General features: G+C 44.5%; 1 protein-coding gene across 1 annotated transcript in view; it reads left to right on the forward strand.

Moving 5' to 3' along the window:
* Positions 1-22,610, forward strand: part of LOC8041254 (protocadherin Fat 4) — a 207,404-nt gene that overhangs the window by 51,338 nt on the left and 133,456 nt on the right. Inside the window, exons 7-9 of the mRNA XM_040502714.2 lie at positions 11,156-11,287; positions 12,390-12,489; positions 14,669-14,778. Coding sequence (XP_040358648.2) covers positions 11,156-11,287; positions 12,390-12,489; positions 14,669-14,778 — 342 coding nt within the window. The remainder of the gene's footprint in view (positions 1-11,155; positions 11,288-12,389; positions 12,490-14,668; positions 14,779-22,610) is intronic.

Here is a 22,610-nt window from a genome sequence, read left to right on the forward strand (position 1 = left end):
ACGTTGAGCGGCTACATGCAACGTTTCATCCATGACATCCCCAGCTCTTGAGTTACTACCACATCTCAGAGCCCCTACTCGTCCCGCAGTTAAGGCGATGGACTAGAAATCCATTGGGGTCTCCCGCACAGGTTTGAATCCTGTCGACTGCGCAAACATTTTTTTATTTTTTTAAGAAGACAGATGGGATGGCAATCGATGTGAGCACGGACGCCGGACGGACAAGGCTAGACCCTAAGGAGCTTCGCCCCTTAAAAAAATAAAACAACTAGCGATCGCTTGTTCGTGTTAAGTGTCGCGCTTTTTACCTATTTGGAAAAGGGTACACAAGTACCTCTCAAATTTCCCGACACAATAATTTGGTTTTAGCTAGAAGTGTTATGAATGTTTTATTCACAATGAAAAACAAACACAAACAGTTGAGATGCAATGTTGCAAAATCAGGAATGAAATGACAAACTCTTGATTCATACACAAAAGTCAAAAACGAATTGTACTTGAAGTGGAAAAAATGTCCCTTTGGGGACATTTTTTCCTACTTTCCACCTGGGGCCTTTTTTTCCGGGGATATTTTTTCCGGGGACTTTTTTTCCGGGGACATTTTTTCCGGGGACGTTTTTTCCGGGGACGTTTTTTCCGGAACCCAGGCAGCGCACCCGTGGCCTAGCAGTTATCGTGCTTGCCTCCTGCGCGAAAAGCCGAGGTTCCATGCCTGGCCGCGGATAAATCTTCTTGTTGTTTCAGTAATGTCCCATTCTAGAAGATTTAAAAGCCTTGTTGCTAATTTGAAGTTGGAATGTTCTATGCGCCAAAGTATGTACGCCGATTGCTCAAGATGCACACTTGTCTAAAATAAGGGGGCTCCGCTTGGTGAGCCGCAGTCAGTCTAGCCCCAGCGCTCGATCCTGCTGTTTCGCCGACCTCGACGCTTGCGACGCTAACCTTCTTTTTTTGTTTCGTGCACAAGTTCGCTCCATTGAACTTTTAGTTTGCTTCAGTTTTCATCTCCTCATCAATTGTCATTCGTGACAATATACACATGGCTGTTGACGGCTCCACCCAATCTTTTTTGCAATGTGTTTTGTGGTGGCGGAAATTTTTAAAGATGTGCCAGGATGCAAGGATACGAAGTTGAGAAAGCTTATTTGTTTGTTTGTTTCTATTCTTTGTTTACTTACGAGGTATCGGGACAAACGTGCACTGCCAAACGAGACGCCATCAGATTAATACTTTGCATCGGCAGGCGATTGAAAAAAAAACAAAAAACATCAACGAGTATTAAAAAGCAAAAACACAGCATTGGTAGAAAATTATAGCACGACATTATTAATCTCATATATTCCGCATGAAAAACAGAGACACAATTTTATAAAAAGCATTCATTAAAAACAATTTAAAAAAAACACTCAAAGAAAGTTAAGTTGAAGTGCACTCTAAGGAATGCCTGCTCGTCTACTTACCCGCAAAGCACTCGAAGAGCCAATCTCTGCTATCTACGAAATCATATCAGCGAATGATGAGGCAGAACATCTGTTTAGACCTAAAAATGAAGTCTGTGCTGTGGCATTACGCAATGCAAGCATGGCGCTTTGCATTGCGTAATGCCACACCACAGACTTCATATTTAGGTCTAAACGGATGTTCCGCCTCATCATTCGCCGAGCTGATTTCGTAGGTCGCAGAGATTGACTCTTTGAGTGTTTTGCGGGTAAGTAGACGCGCAGGCATTTCTTAGAGTGTAGAATTTATTTAGGATACTGTATAGAATCTATGTGGCAGGAAGTGGGCGAACTAAAAACTTGTCAATTACACTCATTCCGTAGAAAGCATAATATACCTTTTACACTGTTTTTGAAGCTGTAATGTGAAACGCTGCAACTTCAAAGCCTTACTGAAGTCTTCAATGAATGTTAACACCGTAGCTTGGGCTAGTTGGTTTTCCATCTTAGTTCTTTACAGCGCATAAACGTCTCACAAAAGTAGGCACTCACTCAATTACAGACACAAAAACATGCAGCAGCAGATTGTTGTGTGTAAATTTATAAGCCGGAAGTTAGTCTGCCTCAGTGTGTGTCTGGTGTCTCAGCTGTACATGAGCCATTGAGCCAGTGCGGTGCAACCGCTAGTTTGGGGTCTTTAACGTGCACCACACAGTACAGATACACGACCGCATGCCGGTACGATGCTCATCCTGATCGAAACGGGCAGCGCTGGGGACGGAACCCAGGACCCCTGGGGTGCTATGTTGCGCTTTTTGCACTCCCAGGAGACTTGGAAGAGGGAAGTGACGTCAACGACACAGCAAATGCAGATTGGATGTTGACAGAAGAAAACGAAATCAACACCCAATCTGCGTTTTCTGTGTCGTTGACGTCACTTCCCTCTCCCTAGTCTCCTGGGAGTGCAAAAAGCGCAACATAGCCCCCCTGGGCTCTGCAGCACGAGCTTTCAGAACCCAGGGATCATGGGTTCAATCCCCACCCCTGCCCGTTTCGATCTGGATGAGCATCCTGCCGGCATGCGGTCGTGTATCACTACTGCGTTTTGCACAAAAACATGCACACAGCGCTGAACTCACAACTTTTTGATATTTTTGTCTTCGTTTTCTTCTACTTATTGTGAAAACGAAATCTGTAAATTGTTTTGTCCTCATTTTTTATCTCCGCTTAATAAAACGAATTCATAAAATAGTCCGCGGTTACCTTCTTAAGGTTAGGTAAGCCAATTTTTTTCAGATAAGGCCAGAGATGGACTGGTCCCGCATCCATCGTCAAGTCTGGCGTTATGCTTCGCGTCAATTATTTCCCTAGTTAGTTGGTTGTTGCTTCGGTCTAGCACGGTGCAACTATGTAGTTGTGCCGCACACCCGCAATCCCGGCAGAGGAGACCTAAATGTTTTGAGTTGGATCTAGTAATGCTATTGTAGTGTTTACGAAGTCGATCGTTGAGGCACATGTCCAGTCTGGCCGATATGACGGTGCCTCAACAATCGACTTCGTAAACAGTAAAATAGCATTACTAGAGCCAACTTAGGACATTCAGGTCTGCACTGCCGGGATGGCGGGTGTGCGACAAAACTATACGTAGTTGCACCGTGCTAGACCGAAGCAACAACCAACTAGGGAAATAATTGAAGCGAAGCATAATGCCAGGCTTGACGATGGATGCGTGACCAGCCCATCTCTGACCTTATCTGCAAAAAAATTGGCTTACCTAGCCTTAAGAACATAATCGCGGAATATTATACAAATTGGTTTTAATAGGCGGAAAAGAGAAAAAATGAGGACAAAACAATTTACATATTTTGTTTATCAAGAAGTAAAAGAAAAGAAAGACAAAATATAAAGAGCTGTGAGTTCAGCACTGTGTGTCTGTTTTTGTGCCTGTAATTGAGTGAGTGCCTGCTCTTGTGAGACGTTTATGCGCTGTGTACTACAAACACTCTAAAGAATGTATTGCCTCACATTTGAATCCATTTGGGTCTTCGCCATTTTTATTGTTCTGGGTTCGCCTAATAGCATGTTATAATCTTTCTACAGCGAATGATAATGCGAGATTAGCAAATAAGAACCACAAAGAACAAATCACAAAAGAAGACGCGCGAACTTTTAAAGTCACACCTTGCTTTTCTAAAGCTGTGAGCGACTATGCCAACATTTCTTACGCGTGAGCGTAGCAAACGACGAGAGAAATAGATGTCTGTAAAGGAACAATACCGGTAGAGATTCATCTCATCGCCAAAGAGTTTGGTTTAGGGTTATGTCGGGAAACAATTAATTTTTTTCTTTTTCTTTCGGCATATGGGAACAAGTCACTATATCTGACTAATAAACTACGCCAGAGAACTTTCTTTTTTTCCCTCTTGCTTTCCTTTAAACTCTTAATATGCATTTAACGCAACGCACAGATACCGCCATCCACTTTTAACAATATGAGCAGAAAGCCAACACGCTTAGGTTAAAATAAAAACACAGTCTTTTGGAGTTACTCAGAGCTCATTGAACATCATCAAAACGCAGCGAGTTTTTTTTTTTTTTTTTGCGAGTGTACAGTGTATGTTTTAAACATAATGGCCAAAGTATAACAATCGTTTATTTGGGTCACTATTTTCTGTCCATTTCCGAGTGAGTGAACTCAAAATTCCATTATTAGAATCGATATTTTTTTAATATGTAAGTTGGTTTTGCGTTTAGTGTTTTTGTTTCTCTGTTTGTTTGCTCGTTTGCCTGTTTGAGTGTGGACGTCATGATTAATTTCTTTTGTGAACATAGAATTTTCACCGCTTATGGCGAAAATGAGACGGTCATGAAATGCCTTCAATGCAAAAAGACCGGCCGTACTCATGTTTTTTTTTTTTTTTACTCATTTGGCAGTGACAAAATTTTTTTATACAAAAACAAATCCTGTGGGCTATATTTTTTTACTTTTTCCTGGTGTTCGCGCTGTTTTTGTTTTTATTATGTCAGTATACCAACTAGCCAGACTTCAACGTTAAATTCTTGGATGTTTCACAAAATATGAAACTATAAACTAGCGCGCTTCTGAAGAAAACATATTGCAAACATTATGAATGTGTCGTTCCATTCAACATCACGCCAGACACTCATAGAGGATTTTCGAAACTTTTGTGGTGTTTTTGTAGCAAGTTACTACCATGACTTGTGTCTCGCGGATGTCGCGGGGGCTTTAGAAAAAGACGTAATCTATGTTTCGGTTTATTCGATATCAGGTTTTCATAATCACACGTTTATCTATTTGAGCTACACTCAGATTATGCTTGGTTCATTTTTTTGTGGCTATAGCGAGTATAGCGTAAATAGGCGAGGGAGGTTTCTCTTGTCTTTTAGAACGTGTTTTAAAATATGCGAGAATAAGAAAACGTTTCATGAATCATATAATATTTAAAAAATATATTTATATATATATGTATATATCGTTCATGGTGTCGCTTTTATTCTAAATAATATATATATATATATGGCAGCCCTGAATTTCTGAATTCTAGATAAATATGAATAAAGCACGAAGGTACCGGAGGAAGTAGATGAAAATTGAAAGAACGCGAAACGTCTGAGTTGCGGAAGATATTTCAATAAGAGACTCGATCTCTCAGAGAATTTCGGCAGCCAGTTGGAAGCTTCCCATTGGGTTTATTTTTAAATATTCAGGAAGTTTGTTATGGCGTTATATATGCTTGAAAGAAAAAAATAGAAACAGAAGAAACAGAAAAACCCTGCAGAACTGATCATAAGGCGTCGTTTTTAGCAACTGTGTTCTTGAAACAAGATATATAATTGCTGGGTACCTGAACCCGTACTTAACAAGAAAAAAATATATACAACAAGAAATCATCAATATACCGCGCCATTATCTGTTGAAAGTAATTTTTCTTATTAATGTTAAGTATGCAATGCGATTACAAAAAAAAACAAAAAAACAGGTCAGGTTTTCCGGCGAGGCGTTCCTCGTTGAGAGATTACGCTGTCGACCAGCGTATATTCAGATTCCCTGGATAATTTGAAGGCAGTTGCTCAAGTGAGGTTGAAAGGCTAGAGTTTAGCCACTTAGTAGTTTCAGATCTGGACAACATGTGCTTTATCAGTTTTACGCCGTGTGGATTAAGGGTGCTCCCTTCGCGAGAGTTTTATTTGCGACCACACGCTTCTTCCCGGGGCAGCGCGTTCTTCTCTTTCGTTCGCAATGCGGCTGCCATTCGAACAAACGAGGGTTAGGTTCCGGTGCACTAAGTATATAGCTAGCTGCCATTGTCCCCGCTGCGTCCGGCGTTTGTATCTCGCAATTGAACGCGTTCGACGAGTGCAGTGGAGACAAAGGTCCTGCTTTAGCTGCTAAAGAGCTTTAAGTCTACCAACTAATCATTCCAATCAGAGATTGGCGTTCTGACGTCCCTGCGCGCTCTCGTATTCTCATCTCCCTTAGTTTCTCGGTGCATAAAACTATAGCACATTCGTTAGACGGTGACGTACTCGCTGCCGCTTGTTTCGCGTTCTCGGAACAAGACTGCCGAGGGTGCGGGCGCAACTTGGTCTCGTTTGCTTTCATGCCTCGATTATCGCGATTCTTTCGGCAAGGTCTCCCAACGGTATTACCGAGGCACGACTTAGCGGTGTTGAACCTCTTGCACTCTGATCGCACTGAGTCGCGTTTAAAGTTTCTATTGACTCTACTATCTACAATAAACTTTTTTTTAATGTGCTTTTAAGCGCATTGTATAAGAACTGTGGCTTCGTGCACCTGTGTTCGCTGTCCTCGTGCAGATTGAAGACTTCATTCTCGCGGCGGGATTCACCACGTACAATACAAATGACAGAACTGATACGCATAAATGTCAGATGGGCATTGTTATTAAACTTTATTAACTGTTGAGCGCCGCGAACTGACCATACGTTTACTTACATACTGCGGAAGATCGCTTAGGTTGCAAGAAGTTGATTTTGTTCTTACGGCACTCCAAAATGTGATTGGTTCACAGGCCATTATTGGGAGCAGGTACTACGTATATCCCGTTTTATGGCCCTTTAGCTTTACAACTTTTTTTAGGAACCGTCACGTTGTTTGGACTGACTATAGTCAGTCCTAACCGGCCACAGCGTATACGCATCGTTCCCGCCGCGGCCGTTTTTTATTTTTAGATTAATTCAGTGTTTGCTACGAAGTCCAGGGGTATCTACACTTTTTTATTTTATTTACTTGCATGTTTTAAAACCAATGATGACTTCAGTGTGGCAGGAGGCGACATGAGCTCTGACAGCTCTTTCAGCAACTACTAAGCGGTAACTCGTAAATTTTGTTAATTTGTTTTCCCGGTTAGTGATGTGAAATTGGTTGACCATAACGCAACTTTTTTTTTCTCTATGTCAAGATTATTTTAGTATAAATACCTTATCATGTGTAGAAAAATGAGCTTTATCCCTATGAAGTAATAGGCACACCGTTTAGTATACTTAAATGTTAATCTGGAGGTAAGGTATCTCGAAATATTTAATACAATGAGCTGTTAAAAAAAACTGCAACTCCTGGCAAGGTAAGGTATCTCGAAATATTTAATAAAGTGAGCTGCAAAGAAAAAAGAAACTGCAACTCCTGGCAAGGTAACGTTAAAATAATTTTTATGCCAGATGTGCTGGAGCATCGCGCTTCCTACCAAGGAGTCCTCGAGAGACAAGTGAAGCTTAATCGAAACTCATTCGCTTGAAACAAGTTTGGAAACAAAATTAACCTATCACGTATAGTCTCTTTTAGCTTAGGAAGCACCGCAGCGTTGTCTGTAAGCATGAGGTCCCTGCTCAAAATCGCATATATATGGCGTGCGCGAGCTCTCGCCCAAAAAAGAAAAACTACCAACAATATAAGGTGGGCTTTTTGTCCTCACGGCAAAACATGCGACATAAAGAATAAAAAATACTATCATAGGTGTATTATGGCGATGGAAAGTAAGGATGCATTTGGTCCCAAGCGAGCACGACATTACCGTTCAGGGTGCCGATAGCAAAGTTCTCCCTTTCCGCGCTGCGGCCTCCCTGGAGTTTTGGGCATCGTTCTTTTTGCGTAGACAGCTACCTCCAGCCGACGTAATAACTAGATTAAGGAAATTTTCAAATGAGAGTAGCAGCCTCGCCTCGCTCGCCTCCCCCACTCCCTTCTTTAACTCGGTTCTCTCAGCAGGAAGCTTCGTAACCTCGTGTACACTCAGGCGGCCTTTCCGGTAGCTAAGGCCTCAAGGAAGGAAACAGCGGACTTCAAAATCTACCCTTCTCATTCCGAACCGTCCCCTCCTCCTTCGCGCAGTTTAGGCTGTCGGAATTTTTTTTCTGGGCAACGCGGCGGCGAGAGGCGAGCAAGCGTGCCGGCGTGTCTCCCCTCCCCACCACCCCGGAAACCGGCTTCGCCCGCGCGCTCTAATTATTTAAGAAGCGCTCGCTCTCCGGCTCCCACTGGAGAGCGGCTCGTGCTCGCGGTGAGCGAAACCGGGCCCGTAAACTTCCTTTCCCCGCGAGGCCTGCACGCGTCAGCTCCTCGCCGGAGAAAAGAGGACACGGCTAACTTCGTTACTTAACGCGAGGGGTGAGCACGGGAACAACGCGGGTTAGAAAGCCCGAACTTCCTTCCTGGTGCCGATCCAGGAATTCAAGGGGCTTTCCTCTTTTTTTTTTCGCTTCTTTGTTGTCTTCCGTTCTTGTATTTGTAATTATCTAGGGAAAAAGGCGAGGCAACTGACCGACCATTATTCAAGATGAAGTTAGAGCACTGCACGTGCCCACTTTCTGGGGCCCGACCCGGCCCGGGCCCGCTGACTCGCAGTCTTACCCGACCCCATGACCCAGCCCGATGGGATGCCTATCTTATCAGGCCCGACTCAGGCCCGGCCCGATGTGATGCCTACATTATCAGGCCTGACTCAGGCCCGGTCTATGGAATCAGGCCCGACCCGGGTCTGGCCCGGCTGATGGTGCCTCGACTGGGGGAGATGAAGGACATCTTGACCAAACGAGAGGTCGAGGCGTGCCTCATCTGCCGAATCCGAAGTAGCCCTGGGAAAGTGTTGGTGAATTCGATCTGCTCAGGAAAAACCGCGGCTACATCGCTCCTGACATAGGCATTCGGGTTGGCTCGGGCCTTGCTGAGCTCTAGCTGGACTTGTGGAACTGAAGATGTGTATTCTTTCCTCCGGTCGGAACAAATTTTAACTAACGGCGACCGGTTTCTTTTCGTTGGTGGAGAAACGTCTCTAGTGATTGAGAGTGGGGAACCAGCGTCCCATACCGTTGCGTAAAATAAGATTTTCCGAAAACAAAATCAAACACAGTTATGAATAACGTGCATTGTGACCATAATTCTTCTCTACAGCAATATCTTTAAGAGCCTTAATTTGCTGATCAGTAAGAAGTGAATATTCTACTGTGTCATGTGATAGCGCCGTCAAGTGCCGGGGTCGCTACAATTCTTAACGAAAGTATAATAGCGTTATAGAAAGAAACAAAACAAAACAAAATGAACCGTTTGTTCAATCTTTACATTTTATAGATTAAGAAAGATTCAATTTGACGAGATAAGCTTAAAGGGGCGGTGCAACGATATTCAACTGGAATGTTTTTATTTTTACTTTACACGAGCTTACTGGTACTAGTGGGACACAAGGATACTCCCACGCAACGCCACTGGCCAAGAAAGTGCTTTGTTGCTGTGTATTTTGAAGGACAAAAGCGAGCGTTTTCATTCAATCTCTCCTTCGCAAAACTTGATGACGTAGCTGGGCGGTCCCAGCACCGCCCAGGGACGGTATTTGAATGCGGCTCATAGATTGGACCCGAGCGTTGCGTGGGGACTCGATTTGGGCTCGTGATAAGCGGTAGCTCGACAAGTGTTCCGGTGATGGCCCGTGTCCAATCGCTGCAATGACGACAATAGCCGAACTATATCTGGAACTCAGAGCGTGTCTTGTGCCTTGCCAACCCCAGCGCGTGGCGATGATCAACATTGGCGGCATATAATCGGTTCTAAATCACGTGGCCGCTTGTTCTGACTGCTCGTTTTTCTTTAATATTTTTCTGCGACTTCGATTGCCTGTGGTGAGAAACGAACAGGTGTTTCACAGGCCATTAACGCCAGGGATTCGTTCTTAGCGGTACTTGCGCAAAGTACGAAAATCGTTGCATTTCCCCTTTAAGAAATGTGCATGATGAAGCTTAACGGTTGATATAATTTAGCTTGAAATAACTCCCCACCCCACAGAAACAAAAACAACATCAAGTGAGGCTGAGATATGTGCCTGCTTGTGCGTAGTACAAAGAAGAAGAAAAAAAGAAAATTTCTCACGAATCACAAAAAAAAAAGAAGAAGTTCTCCCCTTTTTCTGGGGAAATATATCTTCCGATGTTGGAACAGAAAGAACTCTTCTTCGTAATGATCTGCTTCTTTTTTTTTTTTTTTGTCATTCTGATGAAGCTTAGCAGTATCGCACGTCCACAACCATGTCCGTCTGCAATCGAGTGGTTAGGCTCAAGAGTAAGGATTTTTTTAACGAGTATTTTTCACACATCGACGGCAAACAATATTGGTTGAATTTTTGTTTAGTTGAACCCGGGGCCATAACAGCACCATTTATTGCGTTCACAATTTCAAAATCGGTGTATAACGTCCCAGGAGACAGTTCAATATTTAAGCAGTGGGCATTGCAAAAGCTCGGCTTGAGTACCCAATTAACTCGTCCAAAAATTAGGTGCTAATTACGTTGTAGCTTAAGGTGACTGCTGAAAAAATAAAGGGAACTAAGAGAAAGCTTTACAAAAGCTCCATTTTCTCGTCAGTGCCTCGAGGGACAAGGCAGCAATGAAGATAGATTGCTCTCCTTCTCGAGAGTTCTGGTCTTGGACGGGGGTCTTGCGAAGTGTCTTTCATTGTACTTTCGCCAAATAAAAATGTAACCGACTAACGTCGCATTTTTTATGAGCTTCAGTCCGGTGTAGTCGCGAGGCCAGCACTGATGATCGTACGGCACGATAATCGGCTTCCTTGATGAAGTCGCACAGAGTAACCCAACGTCCATGATTGATGATGACGCTGTTAGAAGCGCACTGGGTACATCACGAGCCTTCCAGGAAATGCACTGTCGGAACCCTGCGCGCGCTTTTGTTTTGCTTTTTTTTTTGCGAGTTTGCCAGGTTCTGTCTGGCTGAGATTACTGTTACTTCCTTATAGCCAATAGTAGGTAGCCTTCGATGCGCTCTTTTTTACAAGGGAATGAAAGGCTAGTAAACAAAACAAGGAGAGAAAAAAAAATGGTTTCCTTGTTCTGAATTATTTACGATGCACAATGCATCTACTGGTTTCTGTCCTAGAGGGAATCAAAGTTATTGCATTATCACTATTATTGGTGCCTATTTAATGAATAACAATGGAAAATAAGCGCCCGGTGAACCCAGCCATTCAAGAATATCTTTGTTTTGTAAACGAGAAAACGACAAAAGCGAAGAGAAGAGTCCGCAACCCGCGATTCACAAACCAACATCTTATTATTGAAGTTCCCTTTGCTTATCGATTTTTATCTAATAAAGTAACCCTTTCGTCTTATCGTGTGTTTGACGGTGTATTAATCTAAAGTTCAATGCGTTTTTTTTTTCTTTTTTGACCACAGGATCACGGTTCTCCCGAAAGCTTCCAGTCACTGACCAGCGTGACCATCCGAGTGAAGGACGCAGACGATCAAAATCCGGTCTTTACGCGACAAGTCTACAAGACCAACGTAACTGAGGCTGCTGTGATCACGGTAAGTCTAAAACTATCCATTAATTTTTTTTTTTATTTTAGTTTTGCAATTTCTGCAATTGAAAGAATAAGGGACAGCGCCTTTTGCCAATTCGACCCTTGCTCGGGTCCTTTAATCTCAAATTATTTCTACATTTAAAAATTTTTGGGGACACCATTCATCTAGTATATCATTTCACTTATATTCTACAAATATTTCATGATGACGCCATAATAAATTGCAAAATTGGAGGAATGTTTTCGAAGATGAAAATACGAGTCAGTTATGATTCGAGCAATAGGTGTTTCTTCAATTGTGCGGCTTCGCGTGATTTCTTCTGTTTTTTGTTTTGTTCTTTTGTTTCTGCTTTTTTTTTATTTCAATGAACGAAGGCTTGTCGCACCTACTTTTGATCGAAAGTCGCACAAGGTACGAACATGTGGACTATTGATTGACTGCTCCATTCAGGAAGCTAATACATTTTATAATGCATTTTCTAGTAATAAAGAGACAGTCTAGACGAAAACCCGACTGTACAAAAACTTTCTAGCCGATGTTAAAGTTGTTTACCAATGCACACCCCCAGCCCCAGAGGAAGAAAGCTATACTCCAAAAGTAATGCCCTATAACCGCATGAACTTTAACTTTCTGCGCGCGCGACCGAGTTAGTCGTACGTTACCCCACCAACTGCAATATGAACTGATCCGTTCTGCAAATCCCCAAACTCCACACCTCTTCTCGCGCGTCGGATCAGAAGCGCAGTGAAGGGGAACCACGGCAGAAAGCTTCCATGATCCCCCCCCTCCCTCCCCCCCCCCCCCCCCCGCCCCCTCCAAGAGACACTCCCTTCCGCTTCTCTTCCGCAGCATCGTGCGAGCCGCGCACACTGCCGGAGTTCAGTGGGGGGGAGGCAGAAACCTAATTCCAGTTAATAAAGCACCGTGCGCGTCATCCTCCTAACGTAAACGCATGCAGGCGTACACGCACAAAAGACGTTGGCGTGCTGCACGTTATATACGCACACGTAAGCCCGTTGTGTGCTGGCGCGCGGCACGAACCGCGGCCGAGGATCCCACCCGAAAATAAACGACGTCCTTCTTCAAACCCGCGGCTCTCTCGCAGGGCGCCAGGCTACGAGTGAAGCTTCAGACGGACGCCCCCGTGCACGCCTTCGACCAAGACCTGGGCATCAACGCACCCCTCCGCTACTCAATCATCCACGGTGAGCGTCGGCGACCGCCGTCTTCGTCGACACGAACAGCGTCCTCGCTGCTCCCGTCGTAATTTATCTTTGAACGCGCGCTCACCAAATTTGGCAAAGAAGGGAAAAAAAGAAAAGAAAAACCAATATGGCCGTCGGACTCGCATGGTGGCCTTTCCTTTTCAGCGCCCTGCCGTCTCGTAGTTATGGTCGGCTGGCGATTACAAGCTCCCATTTCCTCCGTGTCACGCCGTCGACGGGGTTTCCTAAGTCGACCGGGCGTGGAAAGCCTTTGTTTTCGTTACAACTGTTGGCTGCGCCGCGCAAAATTGTTTTCGATATTTTTGTGCGCGTATGCCTTAAAAGCAGCTTACGGGACGCCGGGATTTCGGATCCGAGTGTTGGTGTCACTTTGGCGACAGCCGCGTCGGCGTAGGCGCGCTGCAGCGGTGTTGAAACGCCGCTCTGTACGTCGGGCTGTGGTTGATGGAAAGGTTGCGATTCATTTCGCTGCACTAAACCTTTTTGTGAGGAAACAACAACAAAGAAGTTGGACGAAATGGGATCGTTTTATCTTGTTGAAAAGCCCCGGGGTGAATGGACCTTTTTCCGAATAACAATGGAACATAGCTTCAAGCGCATGAACGCGTTTTGGTAGATTATGACCGCCGAAATTACGTTCTTACAGCAAGCTAGCAAAGGTCGCAATAAGATTGCTCGGACTATACACGCAAGCCCATCAAATGGAGGACAATGGAGCAACACGTCCCGTTTCGTATTGAAGAGTGCAAAATTTTCTTCGCCTTTTCCTCTCTGAAAAACGTGCGGTAGTGTCTTCACTAGGTGGACGGGCTGGATGCTTGTATCGCTTTATTTATAGACAGTGGGAATATCTGACTAGCTAAACTTTTTTAATCACTCATTCAACTAATATTTTGTGCAAATAGGTGTATACCTCAGGATCAGCATGTCCTGAGATACCTATGGCACTTTTCGCGAGTTTAAAGAGCTAATCTGCCTGGCTCTCACGTGCGACTCAGAGTCGTGGTTTCACGAAAGTACGCTGCCACCAAGTTCCTTTCAAAAACGGCAGGTCCAGGATTCGTTCTGGTGGTTCTTGGTTCTGTAACTGTAGCAGAGTTTGGAATACCAGTTCCCGTGTTTGTTTTACAGTAGTCTAGCTGATATTTGAACGAATGCTTTGATACCGTACATCCCTCGGCAGAGAACTAGGTCAAATGAAGGAACGAATTCTGTCCATTCTTGGCACATAATCTGCCAAAAATTATTAATCATTTTCGCTTTAGCGATGCCCATATTAAAATTCGGTCTGAAAATTAAAAGTCGGTGGAACGTTCATGTGAACATGTGAGTCTGCATTGGACCATTGAAAGCCACCCGTCTTTGTAATCTTCGTAATAATGAATTGAATAATAGAAATAATCAATTAATTAATCATTCAATCACTTAGTCAGTCATACGATAAATTTTTGTGGGGTGTCCAGGAACAATCTTGTGGTCCTGGTACTGCCACACAGGACATTCACTCACTTAGAGACAAGGATCACACTCCCGTTACTGGGTAAAACATGATGATTATAACTTGACAAAAACACACAAACATCAGAACCAGTGACAGAAAATTAAAAGGTAAATATTTATTTTGAAAGTTATCAATAAATCAATCAATCAATCAATCGACCAGTTTTGGCTGGTGTCCAGGAGCAACCATTTAGTCCTGGTTGTTCCTGGACAACCAAGACTAAATGAAGAAGAGTAATAATACTGTAGCTTTTATTTGCACATGTTCTAGTATCCACTCGGCAGTATCCAGGCTTGGCAGAGACGTTGAACCCTTCGCAAGTGCCCCTGCTGGCCCGCAGCTGAGTGGAATAAAGTCTATAAAAAATTATTATACAATGTATAAAAATATATGCAACCCCCCCCCCCACACACACACACACAACACGCATATACACTCACGCGCACGCACGCACACGCATACACACATACACATTTGCGTACACAAGAACACATGCACGTGCGCGCACATGCAAAACTTGCTGTACATTATGCCATCTCGAGGCGGACAGGAGCAAAGAGAGCTGAAGCAATAACTTGTTTGAAACGCCACGCAACACTGTAACGTAATCGTTGCTGGGTTGACGCGTAATCCGCCTGTTCTTTTCGTGTTTCCCAGGAAACGAACTGGGGATTTTCGAGCTCCAGGAGCAAACAGCCGAACTTTTCATGGTCCGTGAAGTGGATCTGGAATCCCTACCGTCACCGGTGTTCACCCTCCAAGTCCAAGTGAGCACCCGTTTCTTCGTCATCCTTTCTTTCAGTTTAGGACGCGTCCTCAGCTAGTCCTCCTTGATGCGGGATTTAAACTCCTTTAATTAAATCGAGAATCTTCATTTTAAATACGCGTTGGACGTAAACACGAATTCAATATTGACATATACATAAAAAAAAATGTTTTTATTTTATGATGTTTGCTACTTCAAAACGTCTTGGTTTTAATAATATTCCGATCGAGTTTGGTTTATGCTACAAGAAAGGCTTAATAGTTGATATACTATACTCGACCCTTAGCTACCCTTATTTGCGAGTCAGACGTGAAAGCATAGACGCTTTTTAGCGCCTTTACTTGTTCATCAATGTACACTCCGCACCACGGAAGGTCCGCACCACGGAATGTCAGATCGCAGCCGAGGCGATGATCCGATAGAGCCAATCAGGCAGCTTCGAAAGTGCATCGTCACGGCACTGGCCTTCTTCGCGCCCTTGCTCTCGCCGGCTTAACCAGGGGGCTCCAAGTGTTTTTGGCTAAGGGACCGGATTGGGGACCTGTGTCAGTCTTAGGGGCCGGTGAATATTTAATCAATTGGGGAAATATTAAACAAATATGCCTGAATATGCATTTAAATTCAGAAAGGTAAACCAGAGGGATAAAAAAACAACAACAACAAGAAATGTAAAGTGGTTGAATATTCACATTTTAACATGTAAATGTCATATATTTATAATTAGGACATATTACGACATAATGTTACCCCGGAGAACTCACTCACCGTGCATACATCATAGCGCGTAGGAGGAACTTTAGCATAATCGCTCGGGGCAGAAAAATAACGAGAATGATAAATCTGCCGATTAAAATAAACGAGGGTTATGACAGAGGACAGGAAGTCCAATATTCGTGAGAGCACTCAGGAATCGTATCTTATAGTCACGCTTACACGAAGGAGATAACTACGAATAGTAATGCTCGGGATGAGAATGCACAATATTGTGGCGCGAAATTCCGTATTTTGATGCAGCTTTCCTCACATTTGTTTTTCTTATATATTCGTTCGCGCTTGTAATGCGCATCGCGGTGTCAATTTTTTTAATATTTTTTAATACGTGTTGCGTATTCGGCGTGCGGGCCGGGGGCCCCTGGGCCAAACCAATTACGCACTGAGAGCAGAACTGCAAGATAACGATGCATCCACTGCGCGGAATCGACTTCCCCGGTGTCGGTAAGCTCCCAAAGATGACGAGTGCGGTGACGAGTTCCATATTTCCGCTGCTCGATTACGTTCATCGGCCCGTAACGTCGGCTGTATAATAAGCAGTGTTAGGGAACCGTTCTTGCACATACGATACGGTACGGTGGGCCCTCTGGTAGAAACTGCGCATGCGCTACCGGAGAAGCCTCGCACATGCGCAGTTCGTATACCGGAGAGCCCTCCGTACCGTATCGGATGTGCAAATTACGGTTCCCTAAAACTCCCTAATGCCTTGACGGGAAGTATAGTGTCTTGACGTCCATCTGAAGCACGTTCGCTTCCCCGTAATGTTTGCTTTTTTTTATTTTTATTTTTTTTTTTTGCTTAAGATGATATTTGGTCTATCAAATCATGCCATTTCCAGGCGTCGTGAATTTAATTCGTTGTATTGTTCTAGCGCCCCAAGCACTATTCAAATACGTTAAAGTTTTTTTTTTCCTCGTGCGTTTTATTATTTTTTGAAAATCCACTCGCCATTTATATTGCCTGTCGAAAAAAAAAAAAAAAAACAAAGTCTGAATTGAGTGCGAGACATAATTAATCTTGGGCGATCCGACACTCAGCAACAAATGACGCGACTTGCCAAACTTTCCCTTGTGCTACCGTCCAATTTTCTCGAAACAAGGAAATTCCATCAGCAGCGAAATTTCTTTACCGAACGTCTTTGTACTTACGTTTTCGTACAACCAACGCCACGTTTCGGGGTAGCGGGCAAATTCGATTATACATCGAGGAACCTACGTTCGCTCACAAAAATTGAGGCACTTATATATAGTTAGTGCACTACGTTCACGGCCACCTGGGTAGGCACACTTTTAGCCGCGCTTTGGCAAAAGCCAGAAATACATATAATGGCGAAAGAGAAGACAAAAACGAAAAGCGATATAGAAAACCATACAGTATCCGGCCATACTTTTAGGAGAAGACTTGAGACGAGCGAAACATCGCCGACGAGTACCCAAATCCATCACGCCCGACGTCGCGAACATGATAATCAAATATTAAGTAAAAAAGAAAAGGAAGCAGCAGTGATGATGACGGACACGCGTATCCAGCTGAATAACACGCGCCTCGTGACACGGACAGTGTAAAACGAAGAGCAAGGTAAGGTGCCGAGAAGGGTCAACTGTCGGTCTACGATAACATCACTTCTCCGAACAAGCAAACTATCTGATCTATTCCGGACGAGGCAACGGTTTCTTCTCTCTATACGCTGCTTGGAAGAAGTCATTGGTCGGATCAGCAGGGACACGAAGGAAGACGCGGCTGCCGCGCCCCAAAAGGACAGACCGCCTCGCTGTCCGGGCTCAGACGACTGAGCCCCAAGAGCAAGATCTATCGTCCCTTTTCTTTTTCCTTTCTGGCTTGCTGTGTCTGTTTATTGTGGTTGTTTTACATAAGAACTTGGGGTTATTATGTGGTTGTTTTGCATAAGAACTAGACACTTTTGTGATACGTTGAATCTACGCGACGGTTCCGAAGGTGGGGCATGCTCGTTGCAGGGTCAGAAAGATGGCGAGGGGATCTATTTTCTCTTGCAATATATTCGACATAAGTGCCAAGAGGAGGCTATGGCAATGCTTATACAAGCGAACTTTTTTTTTTTTTTTTTTTTTTTTTTATATCCGTAAAAAGAGGGACACTGTGCTCCGTCCACCTCTAAGGTGACAGTAGGATTGTAGCTTAGCGCTCGTCCGACCAATCATCCACCTCTCTTTACACGCCTGGCCCCATTATCTCTATCTGTGTTTGAGTGGGGGCGTGATCACGTGGCGAAGGATAGACCTATGTATAGTCCAACAAGCGCTCATACCTTCTATCGCACTTTCAGCTTATTTTGGAACGGAGTATAACACGGTGCGTTGCACATTGAGCCTAAGTGTTTCCGGTGGAATTAAGTTCAAATGTTAAACTTAATTTTAAAATTCATTGCGCCTTTTTCCAGTTATATTTTTTTTTATGATTTGTTCCTGAAGCACTGGTGCAGCTCAAGCTTCTTTTAAGCGCAGTTTTCGCGAGGGCCTTCCTAAAACGACGCGCGAAGTGCGTGGTACGGATGGAGAATACACTCAAGAGCCTTATCTCTCGCAACCAAGACCACGTGCTTCGACACGACGCGCGTTTTCACGAAGCCATCGCACTAACATCCAAAGAAAACGCCTCGAGCACGATGCTTCCGGCACTCCGGCACCGCCGGATCATGCTCCATCGTGGTCTGTCGTGCTCAGTGTCTGCCTGCGAGAAGAACGATGCAGAGAAGCAACGCCCAAAAGCCGCAGCTCTGGCTTGGATCAGATAAGGTTCCTGCCTGGTTCTTCCACTTTCGCCTTCCTCTTCGTGTAGCGGCAAAGCAAACAAAAATAGTAATAATAATAATAAAATAAAAGAGAGGACGACGGATCAGCGAGTCGACCTCTGCCAGTCCTCCCTCCCTCCATCCTCGCGTCACGCGAATGCTTTCGCAAGGGGTCAGCTAGCACACTCTTTTCTCTTCTGCGCGTGTCAGAAAACTTCACGCTGATAACGTCCGGGTTTTCCTTTTTGTGCTTTGTTTGCTGAGCCGCCGTTGGATCGGCCCGTCTTTGCCGCTGCTGCCGTCGCCGTTGCTCGCCGCTGCTCCACTCCCCCCTTTGTTGTTTCTCCTGACCGCCTCGTCTTCTCCGCGAAGGTCTTCTCGTCGTCCCGCGTGTACGACTCGAGATCAGTTTCTTGACGTCGCGTCTTCTGCGCGGGAAGATTGCGTGGGAGACGCTCCCGCGTTGCGTGTAGTGGAACGATCTTCACGCCAAAGTTGCGCTCGATTACTGACGTGTGTACAACGAGAAACAGTTATCAGGGTTGTGATTGATTCGGGTATTTGAAACTCCGACGTACCCAACGCCATGTATAATCGCTGACAAAATTAGAACGGCAGGGGTGGGTCTCAGTTGATCCGTCTACAGCTCTAGCTTCCAACATTGGTCGTTCTGCAGGCGTCCCGTCTGCTTCGAGCGTGCGTGTGCAGCCAGAGCACATTGGAAGGCAATGAGCGCGTGCTGGAGGCGGGGCATTTGATAGAGGTGCCCTGCCGTTCTCAATTTTCCAGTTATTCTGTCTCTTTCAATCTTTGTGTTTTTCTTTTATTTTAGTGCACTCTACTATTTCTCACAGGGAAGGAAGAATAGAACGGGAGGACAGAGGAGTCACGCTGGGTAATTGTCCCGGCCGACTGCTCCATCCTGGGGGAGAGTGATGAGGATACTAAGGAAAAAAGTTGATACATGAACAGTAAAGAATACTACACGTGAAGGTTCCGAAACGCAGGGTGTTCACACCTCTTGCATCGCGATCCGTTCTTTGGCTTTCTTATCAACATATGCCGCAAGGTCACTGACTGCGAATCGATAATGAGATCTTCGCGACCGACCACGGCCCGCGTTTCTCAAGGTGCCAGTGATTAAAACCGAAACCATCTGGAATAATCCAAGACTGTAAACAGCCTCCTCTACCTTCACGTAATATCGTCACATTAGGAGAGTGACACCTCTGCAAACCGCCCCGAGCTTGACGCCGAGCGTCCTTCGGCAAACTGCCTGGACACGAGGATCAGCAGAACGTCTACTCAGCACTTGTGTTCAATTTGTACGTGCCCTCGATCTCATTGAAATGCCGTCAAAATTCCTTGTGCACGGATTTGATTTTCCTGTTGGTCTTGCTATAGTTTACCGTGAAGCTCAGAAAGCAGCGGAAACTACGCGCTGGTAGGATCAGTCAGTATCCTATTACTTCTTGTTTACCATTTTACGTTCTTACGCTATTTCTTTTTTTGCTTTTGTTTCTTCTTGAGGGCGTGCAGGAAGCTCGATCGCGTAGTGCAAGACCGACGGATGACTGGTATAACGAGAACGTAGCTTTCACCACCCTATCTGCTTTGCAATGAACGGAGTATAGCCGCGCGAATGAGCAGAACGAGTAGCCCAATATTGAGCGCGGGTCGGTTGAACATCTTCAGAGTTGTTTTAGACACATTTTATTAATACTGCTTTTTAGGGGGGAGGGGGAACTGGGCGGGCGAGTGGGCTAGCGCACACCAGCTCGGAGCATGTGGATCGAAAGCTTGAGCTGCAGCCTGCCGAGGAATCCTGGGTTCAATATCTACCCCTGCCCGGTTCGATCTGAATAAGCATCGTACTGGCGTGCGGTCGTGTATCACTACTGCGCGATGCACGTTAAAGACCGCAGGCTAGCAGTTTTACGGAAGTGGCTTGATTTCTCATTTATAGCTGAGGCACCTGACGGCCACTAAGGTTGACTAGCTTCCGGCTGTATAAACATACACTCAACGTGATTACTTCATCAGACATCGGCGACTTAATGTGGTGAAAATGCGGACTTACTAAAATCGGTCCCCAGGAGTGAACGAATTAATATTTATTTTTGCTCCCTCTTCCTATTTGTCCTCCTCACTGCCTTTTATACATTCATGATTTTTGTATAAGTAGAACGCGGATTAATGTTCCGTATTTTAGTAGGAATGGGCTCCCTATTCCTTCAATTCCTCATTAAAAACCTACAATAGCCTTTATTATAGTTTTTTCGCACATCTCTACAGTAAACGATGTGATTAAGTTGGATTTGGTTTAGAATCGTTTTTACTTACCACGAGAAATGATCCCAACTCAAACTCAAAATACTCTTACAGCTTTTTTTTAGCGACCGCCTCCAACTGCGGTAGAAAAAAAACAAAAAAACAAGACACCCAAAAATACAATTTTTTCTATCTTCCATTGGGCAGAGAGCCTCACACTCTTTGAGAAGAATAAATTCAATCATTTCAGTCGAATTTCAGACGAAAAGCGAAAGAACGCTGTTTAACAAATATATTTATACATATACACAAAGGTGATACGTAATACAAAAAATACCTACGTACAAAACGAGAACGAGCGGAAGAAAGCGAAACTTGCTCGTCTAAATAACATGTTAGAAGTCACGACAGGAAGGGTTGCGACAGCTCACGTTTGTAGCTGCACGTCCTCTGCGTCGAATTATCGAAGGCAAGCGCATCGAAAAGGAAATCTCGGTTATGATTTCTCTCTTGACAGTGTGAAACCGGAGTAAGACCGATATACAATCTAGAAGACGAGGCCTTTTCGCACGAAACGTCATCGCTAGTGGACTCACGCAGCGCAGCCCAACTTGCGTCACCGACACCGCCATCGCGTCAGGAAGCGCGTCACAACAGGCACGCTGTTAGCAGACTGCGGCGCCAAGACGCACGCGTCTGCCACTTTGCCGTGGACCTGCGTCAGCGTCACCGCCAACGCGTCTGGCAGCGCCTGACAGCGCGATGCTATGCAGACGGCGGCGACATGACGCGCGCGTCTGCAACTCTGCGGTGTACTCTCGTCCAGCTTTAGCACGTTTTCCGCTTGGGGCGGGTCGGGGAAGCTACTGACGATGACGTATACGCGCAGGCCTATGTCTTCTATGGGTAGTATTGCTAAGACTCGCGTTTCTGTTAGGCACGCGCGTTCGACAGGTAAGATGTGCTGGATCTATCTTCCTGCGACATCTTAGTCGCGGTTCAGGAAGACGCTGCGCTGTCGGAAGTCGTGCGTTGCCATCCATGTTTCACCCGCCCGCCGTCTGAATCTGGGCTAAGCAAGTACGAAAAAAGCAAAAAGCAACAAAACAAAATACACACACACATACGAACTGACACATTTTAAAGAGGGAGCATAGCCCGCCACCTGCATCGCTACACCGTGAACAGGAAATACGTTATAATGTATTAAAGTAGGCTATATGTTCGCCTGGCCCTCTCGACTCTCAGCGAGTGCAGCATATATTACATCGGCGAGACATGAGGTCCGTGCAGAATCTTTGAGAGGCGAATTATTAAAAATTCAGTTATGTCTTTTCAATATGGACACGTTCGCCCCCCCCCCCCCTCTTTTTTCCCCCTTCCATAAAAAAAATTTAAAAAAAGAAGCGTCGATGATGCTTTTTTTCTTTTTACAAAACAGAGACAACAAAAAAGATGACGTAGCAATGAGGTTTATATAGCTGAGTGTTCCTATTAACGGAGTCCGTATTAACGAGCCATGACTGCCCTATTGAAAAAAAAAAAGAAATGTTACTTGTATCAGAAATTTTTTGACCCAATAACCGCATATGATCAGATAAGATCAAATAAGAACATATAAGAACAATTGTAGATTATATAAAAAGTTATAAAAACTTGTTATATCTTAATTTCTATAAGGTTCTTACATGTTCTTATATTATATTATTTACCGCACGCGCTTATTGGACCAATATATTTGTTACATAAATAAGATTTTTCAATAGAATGGTGGCATTAAAATTATACCGAACCAGGTGGGACAAGTTACACAAGATAGAGATATGCACTTGAGATGTATCCTCAACTATCAAACAAAGAACTACGACCACTGCAAAGGGTGCTTGGTCACTGCCAACTGGAGAAATGCAGGGTCTGGCAAGTATCGAACATCCTATCATCCCTCTATACAGCCAGTAAGATACCACCGTTAGCCTTTAAAAACACCGAAAAAGAGATCACCAAGGAATAAGGGTGAACAT

Source organism: Ixodes scapularis, unplaced genomic scaffold, assembly GCF_016920785.2.
Source record: "Ixodes scapularis isolate PalLabHiFi unplaced genomic scaffold, ASM1692078v2 PGA_scaffold3__209_contigs__length_174095766, whole genome shotgun sequence".
NCBI lineage: Eukaryota > Metazoa > Arthropoda > Arachnida > Ixodida > Ixodidae > Ixodes > Ixodes scapularis.